Below are 23,905 nucleotides of genomic sequence, written 5' to 3'. Positions count from 1 at the left end.
CTCGCTCCTGAATGGCTACAAGTGTCGCCATGCGAAAAACCTCAGCGAGTCTGTGTTAGGAGGGGAGTGCGTGTTGTGAGTCCCAGCCTGGGGCAAGGGGCTGGCGAACTTTCGTTGGGCTCCAGCCGGGGCGTCATGGGGCCAACTCAGAATCACCCAGTAACGGAACATCCCACTCCGCCATCCCCCATCTCCAAGCAACCCCCACCCCCGTCCCCGCTCCTCCAACCCAACTGCCTCATCCCGGTGTCTCCTCCATCACTGTTTCCGCCAGAGGCTCCTCTGGGGAAGAGGAGGGGAGGAGGGTTTAGGAGATGGGGCAGTGCCGGAGCCCCGACAGGTGTTAGCCCGAGCGGCCCGCAGGGGACTTGGGGGGATGGGAAGGGTGGGGGCGGCCGGCGGCAGGGCGCCAGCGGGCTGGGCTCCGGGAGGGAGGGGCCACCGGGGGAGGGGGCCGCGGGAGGCCGGCGCGCTCTTCCGGAGGGTGCCTGCGGCGACAGAATTCCTATACTGAGTCGGTGCCGCGCCCAGAGCAGCAGCGGCGGCAGCAGCGGCAGCGAAGATGCGAGGCCATTACCTGTTTGAGCCGCGTCGGAAAGCTGGCACGGGCCAACTTTTCCCGATCGGCGGGCCAAGAAGTTGCAAGGACTAGTGGGAGGCTCGGAGGGGCCAGGGCGAGGGCGCGCCCCCCCAACCCCACCCCCCCCTACCCCGCACGGTTCCTCCATCCCCCCCTCCCTGCCGCCGCCCGCGCTCCCGGCCTCTCTCTCCCGCCCGCGCTCCCTCCCTCCGCCCGCCTCCCTCCTCCGGCCCCCTCCGCGCGGCACCGGGCGGGGGGTGCCGCCAAACTCCGACCCGAGCCACTTGGACTCGCACAGTGTCCTCCGGGCGCAGGGGCCGAGCGCACGCAGTAGCGCCGCTCTGCCGCCACCGCCTGCCATCCAGTCTCGCCCGCGATCCCGGCCCGGGGCTGTGGCGTCGGCTCGGACCCAGGCAAGCCGGCCGCCCGCGCGGGAGCCGGACCACCGCCGGAGGAGCTCGGCCGGGATGCTGAGCCCCCTCCTCGGCTGAAGCCCGAGCGCCGAGAAGCCCGGGCAAGCGCCGGCCCCGGAGACTAAGGCGGCGGAGGCGCGAGACCGACCGGGCGAGCGGCGGAGGCGCGGGAGGAGGCGAACCCGGAGAGGGGCCGCGAAAGAAGTGGTGGTGGTGGGCGTCGTGGCCATGGCGGCGGCTATCGCCAGCTCGCTCATCCGGCAGAAGCGACAAGCCCGCGAGCGCGAGAAATCAAACGCCTGCAAGTGTGTCAGCAGCCCCAGCAAAGGCAAGACCAGCTGCGACAAAAACAAGTTAAACGTCTTTTCCCGGGTCAAACTCTTCGGCTCCAAGAAGAGGCGCAGGAGGAGACCAGGTTGGAAGGGGGCTCTTGGCTGGCTCTTTTTTTTTTTTTTCCCTCTCTCCGTACTTCACGAGTGTGGAGGGGGCTGGGGGGCGTGGATGTAAGCGGAGGTGAGTTTGTCGGTGGCCCATCTAGTGCGGATGTGGCCACCTAGCTGGTGTGCGTGCGTGGGAAGCGATCCCTCTTCTCGCCTCCTTCGTAACAGTAACAGACTTGCTGCATTGCAACTGCTGTGGGACAGGCGCAGAGCTGGGGGGCATACCCTGCCCAGCGGGCGCGCCATCAGCTTCAGACAGGCCACATGTGTGCAAGCTCGGGAGCTCTGGGCAGCCGTGTGTATGGCGTGTTTTGGAGGCGCGGAGCTGCGCAGACCCCTGCCCACCCCTACCCCCAGGGAGAACCCAGGGAATCCCTCCCTTGCCTTCATCCCCGCAGCGCTGACCCTTCCTCTCCCAGCTTCTACCCCCAAGGTCCCTGGGCTTCCGCTGTCTAGGCATTCTGTTTCTTTGGTCACTTTTAAGCTTACTGGGACAGACTTGTGGTGTAGCTTTGAAATATTTGCTGGAGAGGAGGGGATGGATTCCTAGAACCTGTGGCCGAGAGCTTAGTGATCTGGTTCGACTAGTCAAATTGGTTGGTTACTTGCTCCTAGAATGCAGGATTGAAGAGAGAATTTAACCAGATCGTGGGTCCTTTTGAACCAATTCAGTGAGAAGAGCAGCGCGGTGTTCCGGCGCCAGGGGAAATTCACACAGCTCGAGGTGTCGGGTTGCGTCAAGGTAGACCTTCAGGCGAAGAAGCAGCTTCTTTGACTCTTCTTAACCAAATGGATCCTTTACTCAATTTTCTTACTTGTACTAGATACATATTACAGAATTTCTGACGTGTCAGTCTGTTATTTCGCTATTTGTGTGTTCTACACATCCTGGAATGAACATGCAGACATACATTTTCTGCTTGCTCGAAGTTTTTAAGGAATTAGCTGTAAATTAGGCTTGCTTTGAAACAGGTTTAAGCGGTGGCAAAGCATGATTATGTGGTCTGAATAATGACATAAATATCATTTCAGTGCAGGTGTCTGTATTCAATAAAAGCAAATTTTGGATAGCATGGCTGTTATTGATAAATGAGGTGCTTCATTAATCTATGGTGATTCATAATTGAAAATTATCTTGAGAACACATATTTTGTATAATTACATTTCTGATACTAAATTTGAAGATAAGTATGGACTAATTTTCTTGCCTCCCTACCAACAAAACCCCCGCTCTTTTGCACACATTTTCCCCTAAGGATAATTAATATGTTTATTTTCCCTCTCTCCCCTTCTTTTTTGTATGGCGGCTCAATTTTCTAAACAGAAATCCTTTGATGGGGTTCCAGGTTGTTTATGCATTTTTAACCTTCTTAGAATGGAGGGGATGCTTTATTCCAATTGTAATTCTGAGGGAAACTTTTGCTGGTGTGTTTTTGGTCCCTGCTTGGAAAACCACTCTAAATCTCATCCTAGTGTTTCTCGTTTTCCTTCCGCATGAGAAGTGGCACATTGTTAAAAGGCAGAATATGCCACTTGCCAAGCCATTTTGAATGCTCAATGAGATGAGGTGCCACTCTGCAAGCCAAAGGACACGCCATCAGAAACTGTCTCTGCTGTCAGTAGCTTTAGGGCTTTACCAATGTTACCAGGTGGCAGTCAAATGTTTCTTCAGTCTGGGGGTTGGTTCTGAAACTTGCAGTTTGTTTGCTTGTTTTCCTTCTTTCAGAGGACTCTTTTTAAAAAGTGTTGTTTGACCTTTTCCACTAAAATTTGTAAATGGAATTAGAATTCTAATTCTTTTCAACCATATGTGCACAACTTATCAATTGATCCCAACCATCTTTCTCTTTGCAGAGCCTCAGCTTAAGGGTATAGTTACCAAACTATACAGTCGACAAGGTTACCACTTGCAGCTGCAGGCAGATGGAACTATTGATGGCACCAAAGATGAGGACAGCACTTACAGTAAGTGACTGCAAAATAAGTAACAGTATATCCCAGCATATTGCTAACACTTTCTTTCTTTGTTTTTTTTTAAGTAAACAACCCTGCTTAATCCCGAAGTGAATCCAAAATAGAGTCAGTACTATATAATCCCATTTCAGCAGGTTAGCCTAAAGGAAAGGGAACATAAAAATATCTAAAATAGTGAACTGTAGCAAATAATGTTGACACCATCTGAAGAACAATCCAAATGTCATCTCCATGGTAATCTGGATAGATTTATGGCTGTCCTTTGGATTTTATTACTTTTTTCCCACAGAAAATTTACTCACCCCCACACTGATCCTGAAATAGCACAGTTATCTCTACTCTTAAGCACTGGTCTCATCCCAAGAGAGAAGAGTGGTTTCATGTCAGGAGAATTCATCATTACAAGCTTTCACTTCTGTTCCCCCTGCCCTACACACACTGATAATTCTCAGACTAATTGGGATTTTAACATTGAGATACTTCCACAGGTGGGTAAAGAGATTTCTTTGAGCACTTTATTTTTAATCGTGGTTTAAGTCAAGACCAAATTGGAGACCATCATGGTGAACCTAAAAGAGAAACACATCAAAAAGAAAGTTAGTTTTATTTCCAGTTACTGAAGGATAGTGATTCCAAGATGTTATATAACCTTTTGTGATAGGTTTTATTTATTTGGAGTCATAAATGCATGAACTCCTTAATAGTGACACCTTCTTCAATGATAATAATTGGTGGGTTGTTTTTTTTTTTTTTTTTTTTGCAATTAGAAGATTGGTATAGACATATTCAGTGTTTCATGAGGCTAAATCACCTAGTTCTCACAATTCCTTCCCAATTTTCCATAATTTATATTGCATTTCCCTCAGACTTCATTAATCTCCCAGAAATTGTGCCATTGCCAAGAAAAGCCCATCTGAAAGCTAACAAGTCCTCTACAGCATTTTCAGAGGTACAGGGCTAGAGAGAGCAAAGCCATAGACAAGGATTCCAATGTTGAGTGTAAGAGTTTCACATCTTTTAAGAAAGCTTCCTGGGCTGATCGATGGCCAAGGCAAGACCTCAAGAGGAAGTCACCTTTAATTACCCTTAAAGAAAGCTCTGTAGGTACCTAGGATGAAAAAGTTCCATACATAAACGATTTCATAGTTCTTCACTGTTTTGCAAAATGCTGTTACTGTTGCAGTTCTACAATGAGTATGCTAGATGTTCTTCCAGGTATAGTCTTCTATTTGAAAAAATGCATCAAGGCTAATTAGAGGGTTTTACTGTTCCCCTATAACAGATGTGAGTCCATCATAAAACATTCCCATGAATTACTGCAGTCCATGGGGTCGCAAAGAGTTGGACCCAACTTCACGACTGAACAACAACAAAGCTGCTCCTCTCTCCAAAGTGCCTCGGCAAAACGGATTCATTGGGCATTACTGAAAGGAAGTTCATGATCAGCTCCTAATGACCCCCAGCCAGTCAGGTTTTCCCTCACTTTAAACATTTTCTGCAGATTAGTGCAGAAATCAGTGAAAAAGTTTATTTTGGGTCCAATGTTCACATGCCTTTGCTGAAAAGGAAAAAAACCCAGATGATTCATTTGTTGTATAAGCAATGATATGGCACACACCTCAAGATCACAGTGTATGTAGTCATTGTAGAGTACTATACACACACACATATATCTACACAGACACATACGTATACACACACACACACACACACATGTGTATGTAAATAAAGCTCCATTTCTTAACTGTGGACTGAGGTAGTCAGTTTTACTTTTCAGTTCCTGCATATGCATAGCTCCTGCCTTTGGTTTTCTTATAACAGACTGATATGTATGGCATTTCTGCATAGTAATAGTATTGTTGGGCCTTAAAAGAGCCAGAATCTGTGTTTAGGCAGAATGAAATAATGAGAGGTGAGTCAGCCAACGGTGAGTATTACCATAAGATGAAGCACACAAATGAAAAGTGTCTCAAAAGAAACAGCAAGTCTGTGGGGCTTGTCTCTGCCCCAGCTGCCAAGTATGATCAGAGGCCAGCGGGCTAGCTTTTCTTCCCACTTGAGTATATTATAGGGTGTAAGTCATCATGAAACAAGAACATTTAATGGTTAAAGTGATCATTAAAATGGTCATCATTAAAATGGAAGTCTAACTATGCAGATGTATTCTTTTTTTCCCCCTAAATCCAAGCAATTTTCTTGGCATTCATTATTTATTTTGTTACTATACTATTTCCTTAATATGCATTCTTGTTATTTATATTTATATTTTTCTTAATTTTTAGCGTTTTTCATCATATTTTTTTCTCACTTGGTTCACCTTGGTTGATTTTATATTTTAATTCTAACATGATAAGCCAGATCATGATAAAACAAATCAATTCACATTTACCAAGATACATCTATTTCTGAAAACATATATATGGTATTATGCATTTAAGCTAACCTTAGGTAGCTTTATTACAATGGTAAATATCAGTCCAGTAAAACCTCACCATGAACAAATCAGCCATTGTAAATTATGTATTGCCCCCTGAAAAGGAAAAGATGATAGACATTTCATGAGAGCAGTTTTATTATATCTGCCTTGGATTCAGTGAGGGCAATGTTAGAATAGGCAACTTCCCTTTCAAACCTCCAGTAGTGTTACCAATTTAATGGGTCAAGTCTTTCTGATCAACATTAATATATACTTTTTAGACTTCACCCTTTGAGAAGTTGATCTTAACCCAACTGATTAAAAAAAAAGATGGCCTCCTTTTTGTATTAAGCAAACACTGAGTGCCAACTCTGTGCACATCTCTAAGAATAACAAATCTTTCAATGTAGAAGGAGTTTAATTGTTTTTATGTCGATACAACAGGAAACAAGAACTGGGGCCCTTTTATTTCTTCCTCAAAATTTTGACAGAAATGGAAGAAGAGATATCATATGTTTAATGAATGTGTTTTAGATACACACATAAAATCCATTGTTTTCTTCTCATGCTTAGCATATTTTCATCCTAATCAAAGTAATATCCTAAGTCCATGAAGAAGTACTCCAGATTTAGAGAAACAGAGGCATATTGAAGAATACTTAATCTGTGCAAGCTCACCCTTGATGTAATAATTCCTTTGCATCTTTATCTAGAAAGACTGTCCCTTTAGACAGACTTTAAACAAACCTGTTTATGATCTTAATTGATCATAAATTCATCTTAGTGATCTTAAATGTTTATGATATTAAATGTCTAAAGAAAAACAATTAGACTGGTATCACCAGTCAGTCTCCACTTTTGTTGTTTTCTTCAATTTTTTATTTTAGCGTGGTGTTTTTTATTTTTGAATTGGGCATCACGGATATCTATGGTACATAGTGAAAAATCCATGTGCCACTGTATACTTCATACCATTATTCAGGGATAGATAATCCTGGGCATGAGTTACTCATATTCTTTGCTTCTCTTCCTTCTACTGCTATCTGATGTTCAAGAATTAAACATTTTATTGCCCATTAAAACACATGTCAGTAGTTGGGGCATGTGGTGAAAATCAAATATTTCTCTCTTTCTTTCTCTTTTTTTTCTTCTTGTTACCCTACCACCTGCATTCAGGGAACTAAGTAGTTTCAGAATATTGTAAAAAATGAAGTTCTAGAAACAATTCTAAATATCCTTTATTACCTGTCATCTATCATCATCTATTAGTTTGATTAAACTAGGACTCCAGCATACGCTGGTGTTCTAGTTGTCTAGTGCTATGCCTTTTAAGCCAAACCCATAAGGAGGTTTTTGTTTGATTTCATTTGATTTCTTAGATATCAGAATTTTAAAACCCTGAACTGTTATGTAATGGGACCGTGATCTATTACATTTCAAAAATATAATATCATGATTTCACCATACAGATTGCTAGCAGTCCACAAATGTGTGTTGAGCACCTGCCGTGAGCAAGGTGCCATCACAGAAAGAAATGGAACATACACATGATATGCTGAACAAGATCAGACTTCATTCCTGGGCACTGCATGGTCAAATATAGCATGAGATCCTAGCTTGCAATCTGTGCAATTCCTTTCCCTCACCTCACATAACAGAAGGGCACAGCTTTTAATATGATGAGTATTGAATGAGGTGCCATCAGCAGCATGTGGTAGGCACACTTGCATTTTGCACCATACAATCTGTCCTAGCTCCTCTGTGGTAACACCCTGATTTTAAGGGAAAGGTACATTGTAGGCTCACCAAGGAATATTGAGTTTTCATTAATATTTCTCATCTCTATAACTCCACCTACTGCAGTAGAATATATATACATCAAGATAAGAGATCTGAGAAAAAATTTTCCTGCCCACGGGGTGACTACGTTCTTGCTCACAGAAATGATAGCAGACCGATTTATCATCCTCCATAAACTTACACACCAAAGCAAAAATCGTCAACATTGGTCTAGGACTCTTGAGAGAAAGGTGCACAGGCTATTTTCAAAAGATGTGTGTGGCAAGCACTATGTTTTAAAAATGTACTGTTTTATTTTTATTCCTGGTGTAGGAGGGAGTAGACAGCTGGTAGGGGGAAGACACCCACTGGTTTTCTCCAGTGAGTGGTGTGTGATTGTGAGGACAGCCGGGATGTAAGTTTCACGCAATCAGACCTTCAAATGGAGAAATGAAGTCCTCTTTGGCACCAGCCAGCTGCCCACTTACAACTATTTAGGAAAAAAATTAAATAAAACTCTCAAGTTCGTTGTTTTTATTCCTATAACCTTTGCTCCCAGAGACTAAAAGCTAAGACCCCTCTGAACCCCATCTTAAAAAAATGTTCTTTAAGAAATACTACTCTGGGAACATAAGATTCCAAAATGACTTTTTTTTTTTTTTTTCAAGTCCTGGATTTCTTTTCTTTCTTTTTTTTTGTTTTTTTACTGTGTCAGAAATAATACAGATAATTTAGGTGAAGGAGTTGGACTAGTGTCTTTTCTAAGATTCTAGGAATCTCTCCCCAACTGGTAGATCATATCTGTGTCTGTGAATCTCAGCAGTTGTCTAAGAGAACAGTTTAAAACCTTGGTTTGTTGACAATAAAGTTATTTAATATGTAGACTAATTCCTGGAACTGGATTGCTTCAGAAGCATCAAGATTCCCCACCTCCAACACTGTACAAACCATGGAATTGCCTTCCATTTTCTCCAGGGTGTTTGAAAATTACATCCCCATTATGTGACTACAACCATGAATTGAAGGTACTGAAAGGTAGAAGAGGCTTTATCATCTATATCTATCTATCCATATATACATATATGAATATTCTTACCAAGCAGACTTTACTTTTGGAAGACCAGATAGCCCTGCTGGAAACATTGAAAAGCTATGGAATTCGATATTGTAACCTTGTTTTCACATTCTTTTTGGCTGCAGCTCTGTTTAACCTCATCCCTGTGGGTCTTCGAGTGGTGGCTATTCAAGGAGTTCAAACCAAGCTGTATTTGGCAATGAATAGCGAGGGATACCTATACACCTCGGTAAGCCTTTCACTGTGCTCATGGTTTGATTATTCTAGTTTTCATCTGATATGAAGGGAAATTGCTACATATGTGTTATCACTGCAGGTTTGTGTGATTCAAGAAGGAGTGTTCTGGATGGAAATATTAAAAAAGACAAATTAATTTCCAATGAAAGTATATATATATATTACTAATTAATCATTTGAAGATAGCATTTTTTGGTATAAAATTCAAAGACTCACTAAACATTTTTGCATACATTGACATTTGGGTTGTTATTTTCAACCCAAATGTCTGTCTTGCAGACTTGCTTTGCAACTGTGGGAAGCAAAGCCATTTGTACAACTCAATTCAACATATATCTATCCATGTTTACTCCTAAGGAAATTAATGAGACCACTTCCTCAAATCAACTCTAGGACACAAAGAACAGTTTCAGAAGTGTTTCTTTATCTTACCTTTCAGTTCAATTAGGTCATGTTTGCTATCTCTAAGTACTATTTTTCCATCAAGTACACTCTTCTTACATACGAATTCCAGCTTGGCTTTTTCTTAGAAGTTTGTGATGAATGGTGTAAAAAGTGAAACTTTCTCAAGAAATTTATAAACAATGTAGACAACAGTTCAGCTATGAACCTAGGGCCACATTAAGCTTTTTAAAATTTTATATTTAAATATAGGCAGAAATGGTACAGTGCCAGGGTTAGGATTTTACTGTTAGCAGTAATCTAGTTACTGATTACAGGAAACCACTTAATATATGGATTTTTTAAATCTTTGTTTTGAATTTCGTATAGTCTAAGAAAAGGATAAGATGTTAAAAATGGAGAAAATTGCTTGTCAGACTTTGTTCTAGATAGCCTTGAAGCAGTCTGTTACCATGACTAAAGATATCTATTCGTTAAAGTACAAAAGTGGTTACCTTTAAACACTGTTGCTCTGGCCTGTTCCTTAAATTTATTTCAAAGCCAGGTATGTAGAAAGATTCTTAGAAATGGTGAAAGCATATCATAACTCTGTTTTTCAGAGGCTAGGATGAGAAAGAGGGGAGGGAGAAGAGTGGAACTGAAGGGCTCATTCATTTGGTAAACTGGGGTAGAACATTTCAGATTTCACAATAAAAGATTAGCAGCATAATCTTCAAATATCAGTCCCTATCAGCATTCCCATCAGGCCATTTCTACTATCTTATTGTTAAATAAATGCAGGGGTTTTATCCTTTTTACAAATGCAAGATTTGAATGTATCTCAAACTACATGAGATCTTTCAGTTTATTAAATACATGGCTAAGTAGGGCTTCCCTGGTGGCGCAGATGGTAAAGAATCTGCCTGCAGTACAAAAGACCCAGGGTCTATCCCTAGGTCGGGAGGATCCCCGGAGAAGGGAATAGCAAACCACTCCAGTATTCTTGCCTGGAGAATTCCATGGACAGAGGAGCCTGGCGGGCTACAGTCAATGGAGAAGCAAAGAGTCAGACATGACTGAGTGACTAACACTCACATACACACACATTATTAGAAACAATAGGAAAAGGGATTTGTCTTTCAGATTTGTGCATTGAGATAAGGTAATTTAACAATGAAGAATTTTAATTAACCTTATTTAGATCAACAGACTACCTCACCAGGACCAGATGCAAAGGTAGGTTTTTCATAAAAGAAATGATGGCTTTCTGCAACTACTGTGCAGGCATGGGAACTAAATGGAATATGTGGGGCATACTTTTGAGAAGGTAAATAGCAGATGATGCAGAAAGTCATTACTGGTAATGCATCCAGAATTTCCCTGAGTTGTGGTCACCATTGAGGTGCACTGATGAGAGGATTGTTTTTTGTTTTGTTTTTTTTTTTAAATTTTAATCTGGCAATAGTAAATGTTTTTAAACAGTTTGGAAATAATACTTAAGTTAGAATGAGAAAATGTCATGTAAGTTAGTTAGTATGACACATGCTCCCATTAAGAAAATTAGGGCAAGAGTATTACATGGAAGGGATTGATGTCAAAACTCAAACCTTACCATTCAAGTTGACCATTATTCTAGCAAATGGTAAATGTCAATGTGAGCTCATTTCTAAGGAAGACCTTCCAGGAGACTCAGCACTGTAGATGGATGGGCTTCCTTTCTTTGGTAGGCAGGCCAATCTATAGCAAATATGGGTCTCTTTGTACACATATCCCATTAAGGAAAAGAAATCTTAAATATTTCCTATTAAAGAAAAGAAGCTATGTCTTGGTTAAGGAGGAGAGATGTCTGATTGATAATCCTGGAGTTCAGAGGAAAAAGATATCCAAATTCATCTGCTCCAGGAAAGAACTGGAATCTTCTCCAGGATAAATTTTCTGATTCTTCCCATTACTTCTTACTGATTGTGACTTGGAGACCCATCACCACGTTGATCACCATCCTTAGTGGGTGATTCATTTATGATCATCATATTTAAAGTGTAGCACTCTGACTCTCAGGATATTGCCTGTCTTAGTGATCTTAGCAACACAAGACCAAAAAGCTAAGTGACATATCTTATTTCATCAAGAAGAATGGGTAATCAAAGAGAAAGGATCACTAGTCCCTTACATAAAACCATGGCACTTCTACTCCTGAAATATGGCAACTAGTTTTGTTAGCAAAGAGAAAATAGGATTGGACAATGACCTGAGGAAGAAGCGAAAAGAGGAACAGGAAACAGAGGCTACTGCTATGGCGAGGAAAAAAATCTATTAAGAAGTTATCAAAAATTATGGGCTGAGTAAAGTCTGCCTTAAAACATTTGCAGTGGCAGGGGCTAAAAGGAGATGGATTCGGGAGGTATTTCAGAGGTAGAATCATGGGGATTTGGTGGCTGTTTGGATTTGGAGGGAAAACAGGAGCACCATGTACAGTTGAACGTATATAGTTGCCATCCACTGTGCAGATAGAAGTGACATACCTTCAGGTAGACATTGTTTAACATGTGCACAGTATTATTAGGGTATTATTAGAGTATTATTCTCTCTCCCTGCAAGAGAGTGAGAATTTTATCTTTGGCAGTTGAGTTGATGGTAAGCTATTAACCAAGATGGAGAATAAAAGAAAAACAATAGTAGGAAAAAAAAGATACCCAAGTACAGGTTGACATAGGTGTTTAAAGATATGACCCTAGAGCTTGAGAAAGAGGTGTGAGCTAGGGATAAAATGTGAGAGTTATCACATGTAGGTGGTGGCTGTTGCCATGAGAATAGCTGAGGAATACATAGCATGAGAAGCAAAAAAAGAGTTTTCAAATAATATTAGGCAATAATAGCGTGGAAGCCCTGCAACAGAAGAACAAATTGTGACAGATCCCATAGCATTGTAAAAACCAAGTGGGGAGAGGGTTTTCAGAAGAGTCAACAATGTCAGATGCTTCAGAGAAAACAAGTAAAACAAGAACTAGAAATTTACCATATGAAGGTCTTGAGCATTCTTGCTAAGAGCGCCTTGAGTGGAGTAGTAGACACAGAAGCTGGACTGCAGTGACTTGAAGAGTGAATGGGAAGCGACAGGGGACAGGCAGTAGTTGTAGAATTTCTAAGGGAAGGGGAGACATGGATGAGTATTTAGAAGAGGACACGGAATTGCAGAAGGCTTTGAGGGTTCTTTGCCTAAGACTCTTAAATATATTTGTTAGCTGAAGGTCAAGAGCCAGTAGAGATGGAGTTGTTGAAGACATAGGAGATGGGATCCTTTGTGAAGTAAGGGTCTCAAAGGAGTCAGAGAGAGAGTGATGGAATTGAATATGTGAGAAGATCAGATTCACCTTGAAGAGATACTGCTTCTACAGTAAATTGATGAGGACAGTTGTGAACATAGGTGCACTGAATCTGCAGGTGATGGACAAGGAAGTTGAAGAATTTCCAGCTGGATGATTGAAGCAAGATGAAGAGTCATCAGCTAAAAATCAGGCATAGGGATGACACAGGGTGAAGGTTTGCAACAGTGGTTTTAGGGAAAGGGAGAGGAAAGAGACAGTCTAATGACCAGGGGTGGATAAACTATGGCCCACAGGCCAAATCAGGCCTACCACCTATTTTTGTAAATAAGGTTTTACTGGGACCCAGTCACGCCCATTCAAAAGTTTTGCAATATAATGGCAGAATTGAATAGTTGCCCCACAAAGCCTAAATTATTTATGATCTTGTCCTTTATAAAAAAAATGTTTTTTGACTCCTAGTCGGATGATAGTTCACAATCTTAGTTACCTGTTAGGATCACCTGAGGACCTTTAAGAAAATTCCATTCTGTGTGCTAAACAGGAACCAATAATATCAAAATATCTGAGGGTGGAGTCTGTGTAGGAATAGTTTCTAAGGCTCCCCAGCTGATTCTAATGTGTAGCCTGGGTTGAAAACCACTAATAAGACAAGTAAGAAAAATGATTGCTGAGTAGCACTGAGAACCACCTCCACCCCCAATGAAGTTGGAAACCATGCATTTATAGACACTCTGTCCCATATCTGAAATTTCTGAAACTGATCTTTTTCTGTTCTTGCAAACAAATTGCTTTTACATTTCTGAAGGACTGTTTCTTGAGATGAGAGAAAATGCTGATCCTTGGAAGAGCTTTCTTATTTTATTTCCTTTTCTGTTTCCTATCTTCTATTGCATTTCTGCTTCTACATCCCTTGATTTCTTTCAAATTCAATTTTACACTTTTGCCCTTTCTTACCCTCCTTTGGCCATTAAACAAAGAAACAATACCTCCATGTTGTTATTGCTACAGAGAGCAATTTGATTTCCATGATTAATCTCAGGATTTTTGCACCTTTCCCCCCCTCCCTTTTTTCCTTGTTGCCATGGGGGCAGACTTGATGTAGGCTCAAGTGGCAGTGAGAAACCATCTGTGGCACCGAGAATCATAATTAGCCATTATTTCGTAACATATTTACTTTTGTCCGTGATATAACTAAGTCTTTCTAGAACTGTAAGGAAATTATTACTCATTGTGTATAGAGGACTTTGTTCGTACCTTTGATTTTTCTTTACCAAGAATAATGAATTGTACAGAAGCTTTTCAGAGTTCTTCAAAACTTAATCATATAAAGCTATTTGTTATACATGTTTCAAAGCTGCTTGAAATAAACATTAACTAAAGGAAATCGAGTCTTAAATGTAAAAGTGTTATTAATGTTCTAGTATCTATTTGAATAGAGGAATAATAACAGATATTAGAAACAAGATAGTAAAGATTCAAAGCCGAGCCCAAAGCAATATCTTTTGATTTTGAAATGTTCCAGAACTTAGTAACAGCATTTTTCCCTGTCTAATTATTTACCATTCATCAACACGTGCTTTCCATTTCCAGAGTACACAGTGTTGCTTGGGTTACTGTAGGGGTAGCTAAAATGCGTAGATAAGTAGAAATCCTTTGACAACCAAAACTTTTCTATTCATACATTTCTAGAGAGGACTTTTAAGAGTGATTTTAACTGCTGTTTTATGGTCCTGGGCAAACTAGATTCAAGACCAGAAAGCAGGTCTCCCTGAGTGTTAGCTTGATGCAGTGGGAATGAAGCAGTGTGTGTTACTGATCCCGTGGGCCCAGGCAGACTTGGGATCTGAACTAAGGGGACATTTTCCTTCTCTATCGAATTATTTTTACCTAGCTTAAACTTAGCAAGTTTCTTCTCCCATCACAGATGTTAATTTTGATGATCCATTCAAGATGTTGACTGACTTTCCACTGTATAGTTCTTGCTTTTTAAATTTATTTTGTGGCAACTAGCAAACAGTCCATTGGGAGACACATTGAGTAAATACTTGCTCTCGAGAATGCAGTTTTTAACATGATATTTTCAGGTATCCCAACTCTCTTTAGAAAAATAGGATAATGAGTCAATAAACTGAGAAATGACCATTGGGTGTTTTTTTTTTTTTTTTTTTAGATAGACCATACAAGTTTACTATAAGCTACTTTGAGGCTGAGAAAATTTAGTACATTTTGCCCAAAATGAACAAATGTCATAAAAAATGCAATTCAACAGCAAAAATTTCCTAGGTTCAGCATTCTAGTCACTAAGCTTAAATTCCATTATTTAATGGAAATTTAAATTGTCCAGGTAAATTAAAATGGGTTCTGATACATGTTTTGATTTCATACTGTATATGGGGGGATTATTTATATTAAGAGGCCTCAGATGTTCAGAACATTTAGTTGTCAGCTGAGAATTTACTCTATTACAGATTTGTTTAGTTTCTCTGATTTTAGTATGTGACAATTTAAGATCTAATTTTCAGTGATATGGCTTCACAGCTCAAGCCCATATTCTAATACAGAAAGGATGTTAAAGTTTAGATGAATTCATCGATCAATTCTCAGTGATGAATGTACTCCCAGCAAACATTTGTAGCATGTAAAATGTTTGAGTTATGTCAAATCTGTATATCAGCAAGTTTGTGTAATTTAATTTCTGGGGTTATTATGACAGAGGCTTTTCAATTTAATAGAATTAAATGAAAGGGCACTGGTTTAAACATTACTGCTCTTTAGGGAAGTGAGATTGACTCAGTTATAAAAGAAAATACATTTCAAATGAACATGAGCACTATCATATCCAATACAGAAGAAAATGATCATTATGGATTTTGCGTATAACCAGTAGCTATCATGTATAGCACTCCCTGCAAAACAAGTAGACACAAATTTTACCCTCTTATTAAAACATTAGTTTATGTTTAGTGTTTACGACTCTGAAAACTTAGATTCCAGATTTTGGTACCTACATTTAGAAAGGGCTTCTCTGGTGGCTCAGCTGGTAAAGAATCCTCCTGCAATGTGGGAGACCTGGATTGGGAAGATCCCCTTGAGAAGGGAAGGGTTACCCACTCCAGTATTCTGGCCTGGAGAATTCCATGCACTGTATAGTTCATGGGGTCACAAAGAGTCAGACACAACTGAACGACTTTCACTCACTCACTCACATCTAGAAAACTTTTTTGTTTCTATGGGCTATGGGATTAAACATTTTTGATTGACACTTTCAGTTCAGACTAATGGTTGTAAGGGTAATTATACACATACATCCCTATTTCTGAGTGGTATCACTAAAATGGGAAATGTAAACAACGGGATTATTTTACAGGAAGAAAAGCAAAGAAAGCAAGCACATTTTATTTGTTAATGAATGACTCTGCTAGCTTAAGGAGACAAATTTTATGTTTTAAAGAGGCTTGCAGTTATTATATTGCTACTATTGAACTAGAGGTCATTACAATTATTGTAGTGAAAAATATACCAAAGTATCTGTATTCATCTTAGGTATTCCTTCAGAATACCAGTGAATCAGCATAATTTTCAAACCCCAAACACATTTCCTAAGTCACAGATTATTTCACATGTTTAGTTCTCTTTTCAGTTAATGGAAATTTCATTCAAATGTGAAAGAAAATCTCGCTTGGCATTATTTGAATGTGAAATTAGATGATTCTGGTTGGTTGTGCCTTCAAAGTCAAGGACCTTCTCCTTATGGTCTCTGTAAAAAAGAAATAACCAAACTGGGAAATTATTCAGGGTGAAGCTCTTCATTTCTTAGGTGGAAAAAAAATGACTGAGGATGGTACTTTCTCAGAAATCAAGGAAACAATAGTAGTTGTAGCTAAATAGAATAAGATTGGCTCTCAATTCTGTTTTTGAGGCCAAGCTGAAAAAATAATCCAAATGAAAGGTCACTGGGATACATATTTAAAAGAGTGTCTCATGGCTCTAACTCAGAAGCTAAATTCATATTTTTAGGAAAAAAAGCCAGTCTGTTGGAGCTAATAAATAAAGTAACTGGCAATAATAACAAAGAAGAATTTCAGCAAGTAAAACTAGATGTAAGGAGGTAGTACACACACACGTACACATGCATACACACACGACACACATACATGAAAGATAATGGAAGAAACCAATGTTATGTTCATAGCTCTGTTGCTATTTTCAGTTTTAAATACATACCCTGCACCAAATGTGTAATACCTTTAGAGATTGCTCTAGCAACATATTTGATAATGCTTAATAGCTTTGTAAAACAGAGCAAATAAGATTTTTTAGCTATATTTTATGTAATCATTCAGTGAATCTCATGGCTTGGTATAGGCATTGTTTTTAGTCCCTGTTTTCTTGTTTGTATAGTTTTTTTAGTATAATATTAATCTACAGTGTGATAGAAAAACACAGAGCCCTATCAAGAGCCTTTTTCTTATTATCCTTTTTTCCATGAAAGCTGTATTTAAGAATCTTTGCCTACTAAATCCTATGCTCATTAAGGAATAACTGGTTTTATTTTTCTCCACCTCCCTCTTAGTCAGAGAGCAATGCCCAGCAAAAATTACTTTTTAAATAAATATTTATTAAATTAATAAAGATGTGTATAATAAAGAATAAGGACAAAGCACATTATTTCTGTCAAGCCTTTTGAATATTTAAAATGAGTTAAAAGGGCCAATTTTAACCTTCCATCCTTCCTTGCAAGTGTTAACATTTCAAGATTACATAAGAAAGTGAATTACTGAGACATGAGAAAAAAAATTGAAGGCAACAGCACTGGTTTCAATGGTTACACTGCTTAAAGGGAATTGTGACTTCTGAACGGGGAAACTTTAAATGAAAGCGTTTCTCTGATCATTATAATAGCTGTAACCAAGGTTAATAACTGGCAAGCCCCTGACTAATACATTTAATATGTTTTGCCCAGGCTGAATGTGTGAATAGATAACACGTCTGTACTAAAATTCTGATTAAGTTATTCATCAGATTCTCTGATGCTAACTGCTTTTGACAGTCCTGGAAGTGAAAGTACTGGAAAAGCCTCCATTGATTTCTTGAAAAGATTTAACATATAGCCAGTAGCCATGTTACATCTCCTTCCATAAGGGCCTCAGATGTGTATAGGAATTCTGGCTCAGCATAAAACAAGTAGCTAGCATGAGAGATGATGTCCATTTTTTATGTGAGAAAAAAAATTGTTGTAAAGATTTGGAAAAGTCAAATATAAGTAACAACCCCAAGGTGTTAGGACATAGATTGTAAAAATACAAAGGATGAAAAAATACCTAACAGAGGGAGGGTATGAATCATCCCATAACACTGTCATAATTGACAAAGAGACCCTAGAAAATGACAGTGATAGCTTTCAGAAATGAGATGTCAACAGGTATGCTCCTTTGTATATAGCAAATAGTATAACAGAAAATCCTGTGCATAACAAACCCATTGCTATAATCTGGCCCCCAAATCAGCAAGGCTACAACAACAAAAGTGTTTTCTTGTTGGTTTGATTAAAAAATTCTCAAAAGTATTATATACAGTATTCCCTGGTCCCTGCCCACATCATCATAAGGATGATTTACTGTAATACAAGTGTTAACACTTTGCAGACTCTTTCCACTGAAGAAGTTATAGGCAGAGCCTAGGAGAGATCTGAAGCTGAGTATTTCTATACTGTGTCATAATCTCTTATTTAATTTTTTAAATTTTATTTTATATTAGAGTATAGTTCATTTATATACTTTCTAAATTAACTATTACTAATAGTTAATTCATAACCTTTAACATACAAATGTCCTGAAACCTCCCTCCATTCCTCCAGACTCAGAAAGCCCAGTCACACATCGGGGCCTAAAATAGCCCAAGAGCTTTATCAACCAATCAATGACCAGATATCTGTGCAGCATCCTCAGATACTAGGCAGCCTCGTGATCATGTTGATCTCTACTGACGATGGCTGGAGTTTACAGTGCACATAAGGAGATTTGTCCTAAGTTCTGAGCCCTAATCGTTAACAGTTGATCTGCTGCTGGAGGGATCAACATAACCTGTTTCTCCCCCAGTTGGGCAGCCGCACGTGCATGCGTGCGCACATGTGCACTTGTGTGTGTGTATGTGTGTGTGTGTGTGTGTGGTGTGTGTGTGTGTTAGTCGCTCAGTCATGTCTGACTCTTTGCGAGCCCATGGACTGTAGCCCACCAGGCTCCTTTGTCCATGGGATTCTCCAGGCAAGAATACTGGAGTGGGTTGCCATTTCTTGGCAATGATATTTTTAATCTAGAACTCATTGTAAGAAATTCCATATAGGGAAACAATTTGAATGTCCTTGGGGATGGGAATGGGGGAGGGTGCATCATTGCGGAAATTTACCAGTTGCGTTAAATATATATTGATGTGGTCACTGAGTAAGAGGGGTCTCAGAGCAAGAGGAAATGGTAGGGTCAAAATCTGGCTCCATTTCCTCATTTGCCATGAAGATCACTGGTAGGAAATGACCACTTCTTTCTGACTAGGTGGGTGGTTAGATAGATATTTAACACTAGAGACAGCAAATGGATAAAAAGCACATTTATGGAAGCTGTTTGTTATATTTCCATTCGTAATATCCTCACCAGCAAGGGAAGTCACCTAGCCCAACTGACTTTGTTTCTTTTTTCTCTTCTATCTTCTATTCCCAGAGAGAGTCATTTGCTCAGACCAGAAAAGTTCTGCTTCCAGTAGGGCAGTCCATGAAACAAAGCATTTGCATGTCACAAGGGTATTTGAATCTAACAATTCTTAAATTTCGCATAAGATAATAGGCTCAGGAAACACTTTAAGTGCCAGTGTCTTTGATCTAGGCATGAGACTTTATTCAAACCAATAATTAACCTAGAGAAAAGAGGCCAAGGGAACCGTGATGGCTGGTTTTGCTCAGTGCTTTTCTTTGCTCTGGACCATGGCCTGATTTCTGTTCACACTTGGGGCACACAGAGCAGCGTTTTATTTTCCATGGTTTGGAAGCTCTTTTGGTATGCCTTCTCTCCAGAGTCGGGGTGGGGGGGGTGAGTGTTTTTTTTATCTCCATAATTCATATTTCACAATCCCTCAAACAGCAGCTTTCTTGAACCTCTCAAGCCTTGATGAGACTAGTGGATTTTGACCTCAAGGTTGAGGGCTGGGGTGTGTTTTGTTTGTCTTTTACTGTCTGTGGAGATGTTCATCTATTTGCATGGTTCTTGGTGTCGAAGAGGTAAGGGCTCTGGTCTCCTAGCTGTCACCTTCGTGTGGATGCAGAGAGGCAGTTTGACAACCAGCCGGCGGGATGGTGGTGTTGTTTTTGTAACTGTGTACCGTCATAACATCAAAAGATGCAAGCAAACTGGTGAGGAGTGATAGTATTAAAGAAGTAGAATTCCAGATGGTTTTCAAACAATTCTGTATTAGATTTGTTTCAGAACTTTCTGTTAGTCGAAACACTTCAGTCTTGTCAGTTTCAGGGACCCAAAATGAAAAAGGAAAGACTCTTTTTCTTCCACAAAGTTATAAGTGCTCTGAAATTCCACCTAGGCTATAAGGCTCCACCTTCTGGGTTCAATATTGCGGGTGACCTGGCCCAGGCCCGATAATCCCTGTTGCCACCGTAGTGGTAAAGATATGCCATGAAATGGCAGGAATTCAGTGAGTCAGTAGAGGAGATTATATGATGGCAGATCTTTTCAAATACGTTTGCCATCATTGCTTTTTTTCCCCCATTTGTGCTAATAATTCGTACAGGTAGCTCTGCAAACAGGTTTTAAATGGTTCTATCATTCACCTAAAGCTCAGGCTCTCTTGTTATTTTGCTTAGAATTTTCTGTCAGAATATTTGACACAGTGTTTTTTATGGCAAATATAGAAGCATTTATACAATAGTCTTTTTATATGGTCGATCTTCTTTTTGGAAGAGGGAAATGCTTGGCATTTTTGTCAGGATAATTGTGAGCTGCCTGAGTTTAAAAATTGGAACCATAATGAGAGTTGATTGGTGCTGTGATAGGGTAGTTATTGTAACTGACTAAATGCTGATATAAAAAAGCCTGCTGAAAGAAGATGGACAATTAGTTGGTTTGGAGTTTTGCTTTGCTTTAACCGCTGGTGCCTGATTGAGTGTTTATTATTATTGTTATTTCCTGGAGTATTGTTATGCGTCATTGAATGGTGACTTAAGTCATCCTTTGAGAGGCTTTACAAACATACAATTCTAGCCTGTTTCTATGCATACCTGCCTAATACTCAAGTCTAAGTGTCATTTGCATAATTTCCTTAAATCATTCCTTTAATATGATATAATTTTCTTAGCTAGCAGTATATAGAGTTCATCAAATCTAGAATTCAGTAATCTGAGAAATTCTACCAAGACCTCACTGTCATTTGTATAGAGATCCCTCTATATGAAATGCGTCATAAGAGTATGAGATAGTGACCCACTGATTTATTGAGTACATAGCATCTATTGGGCTTCCCTGGTAGCTCAAACGGTAAAGAATTTGCCTGCAATGAAGGAGACCCAGGTTCGATCCCTGCACTGGGATGATCCCCTGGAGAAGGAAATGGCAACCCATTCCAGTATTTTTGCCTGGAGAATCCCATGGACAGAAGAGCCTGACAGGCTGCAGTCCATGGGGTCACAAAGAGTCAGACATGACTGAGCAACTTTCACTTCTAGCGTCTATTAATAGTTAAATCCTGATTTTTAAATGGCTCGGTACTCCTTTAACCTGAGGGATGTCAAACTTCATCTGGTTCCCAGTTCAGGGAAATGAAAGTAGGACCCACTGTGAAAAAACCTGGAAAGTCTCATCAGCAAGTTGCTCATTTCTGGCACATTAGTTAATTACTTCACAAATTGTTCATCATGTTCCCATTTCACATTTATAAGCACACTTTCTGAGTGTTACCAACTTTTAATTTCTTGGAATCAATGACTATTTCATAAGTTATGTTTTAGCATATGGTATCACCCAGTCGAGTGGCTACACTGCATTTTCAAACATTTGTTGGAGCATTAAGGGGAAATCTAAGCCAACCAGGGTCACTTTTGCATAAATAATGTATTTTCTCTTATAATTTAAGGGAAAACTTTGTTCTTAAAAGTTAGCAGCAAGACTTCAAAAATAATAACATTTTTCATGGGGAGTTTATCTAAATACAGCAATAATAGAGGAAATTTGTCTTTTGTATGAGATTTTATTAAACCTTTATTTGTTGTTATTCTTGCAACCAAATCCATTTCCATTTTGTCATGGACCAGTGTTTCATTTGATATATTGAGGAAATTAATCATTCAGGAAGCCATATGCAGAGCCACTTTACCAGAATCCACGATGAGTCAAAGTTCATGGGAGACCCTTAATATAAATGTACTCTTTCTGTAAAGGATGATCCTATTGAGAGAGTTGAGCTTGTGTCATGCGAAAGAAAGTTTGCTATAAAAGGAGTTTTTATTCTAAGTTTTTCCTGTCTCTAGGATTCTAAGGTTAGATTTATAGAGACAACCCAATGTAGTAATAATGTCAAAAACACATAATATCAAATATGGTGATTTCCTCTTTCTTAGCCCTATTGCTTACATCATAGTATGTGTGTGTAACAAATGATCCAAAAAAAAAGTACTGCTTTTGGATCACCATGTTGTACTGCTGAATTAAACGCAAAGTCAAAATAAGTATATTTTGTGACAGTAAACCCAAAATTAGTAACATGAAATTCATCCTTTTGTCCAATAAAATTTGTTTGATCATTATGGCCTAGAGTCACACTGAAAGAATTCTTCATTATTCCAGAAGTTACAGGTATGTACATAATGTTTATATGTGAGGCAGTGAGTGTTGGCCAAGAAATATTAAGTGGCTTTCTTGCAACATACATGAACTTTTCTCTAGTTGTTTCATGCATCTTGATCTTCTGTGGAATTTCAGCATCACCACCTCTGATGTGATCTTGTGGCAGATTCACATATCTTCCGGAGGTCTTAGAACGTTTTTTTTGCTATTATGATACTAACTGTAGTCCCCAAAGCAATCATGTACCTTCTGTGGCCATCCCACTTAATTCAATGGCACATTGTTCCTCCAGACAATTTTATTGTCTCTGTGGTTGCTCAAAGAAGCTTCCTTACCAACTCAATTTTAATTCCTGCTTTTAATTGAAAATTTCTTTTATAAGGATACCCAGTAGTTCATTTTCCCTTCAGGTATGACATTCTGAATTCAAACGAGATAGACACTCTTGTTTGTTTTTGCTTTATCGTTTGCTTTGTCTACAGTCATTCCCTCCTCTCCTAAATTACTCATGGAAGAACTTCCAGTCTTCAAATTTTTATTTAGCAAAAGTCCCTTGATAGAAGCTAGATTATGTGTCCTTAAGGCCCTACTCCGTTTGGCTTCATTAAGCCAATTGTAAATACAGAGATTAAAGAAGTATGTGATAGTATCAGACAGTTTCCTTGCAGCATTACAACCTTAGAAATGCCTGCATAAACATCACAGGGCCTCACTTTATGTTTCAGAGCAGACTGTATGTCATATTTTCATGTACCTCTTTTATTCCCCAGGTGTTTCTTGTGTGTAAATTGAGCATCCTCAAACCATATTTTAAGCTATTTGTGGATAAGAATGGCGTGCCCTCTTTTTATATCCCCCCTCCATACCAAATTCATTATTAAATATCTCATAGATACTCTACTAATATTTAATAAATGATAGAAGATGATAGAAGAACATGTTGCTGTATTAGAGGCCAATGAATGAGAGAAAAGAAATTATTTCTTTCATTCCCATAATAAGAGATGGCCGAATCAAGAACACCACAGTTTAGAAAGGAACCATTTGGAGAGCCAGACTACACGTGGGCTTGCCCCCTTCCTCATGGAGGCTTGAGTGTTTACCAAGTCTCTGTCACTATTGCAAGATAGTGATGAATAAAATCCCACTTGATAAATCATGTCCTCTCTTATACATGAGAAACACTGTTGAATAGGTAGTAATGTGACAATTGTCCAGGGAATCCCAAGGTGGGCACACTGAGCTAGAAAGCTGAGAATGCAGCTTCTAAGTCCAGTTTAGATGAGAGTATGAACTCAGGTAGCTCCCTTCCTTGGGCTTCCCAGATGGCTCTAGTGGTAAAGAACCCACTTGCCAATGCAGATGACATAAGGGACTTGGGTTCGATCCTTGGATCGGGAAGGTCTCCTAGAGGAGGAAATGGCAACCCACTCCAGTATTCTTGC

The 23,905-nt window shown here is 39.6% G+C and overlaps 1 protein-coding gene across 2 annotated transcripts in view; it reads left to right on the top strand.

Moving 5' to 3' along the window:
* Positions 1-23,905, top strand: part of FGF13 (fibroblast growth factor 13) — a 220,586-nt gene that overhangs the window by 149,591 nt on the left and 47,090 nt on the right. Inside the window, exons 1-3 of one of the 2 annotated variants that reach the window (XM_068962354.1) lie at positions 1,222-1,408; positions 3,288-3,398; positions 8,803-8,906. In XM_068962354.1, coding sequence (XP_068818455.1) covers positions 1,222-1,408; positions 3,288-3,398; positions 8,803-8,906 — 402 coding nt within the window. Of the gene's footprint in view, positions 1-1,221; positions 1,409-3,287; positions 3,399-8,802; positions 8,907-23,905 lie in introns of those variants that run through there. The other variant, XM_068962355.1, reaches the window with a different exon arrangement.

Source organism: Capricornis sumatraensis, chromosome X (assembly GCF_032405125.1).
Source record: "Capricornis sumatraensis isolate serow.1 chromosome X, serow.2, whole genome shotgun sequence".
Lineage (NCBI taxonomy): Eukaryota > Metazoa > Chordata > Mammalia > Artiodactyla > Bovidae > Capricornis > Capricornis sumatraensis.
The sequence above is the reverse complement of the archived record's forward strand: the minus strand, read 5'-3'. Positions and strand labels throughout refer to the sequence as shown.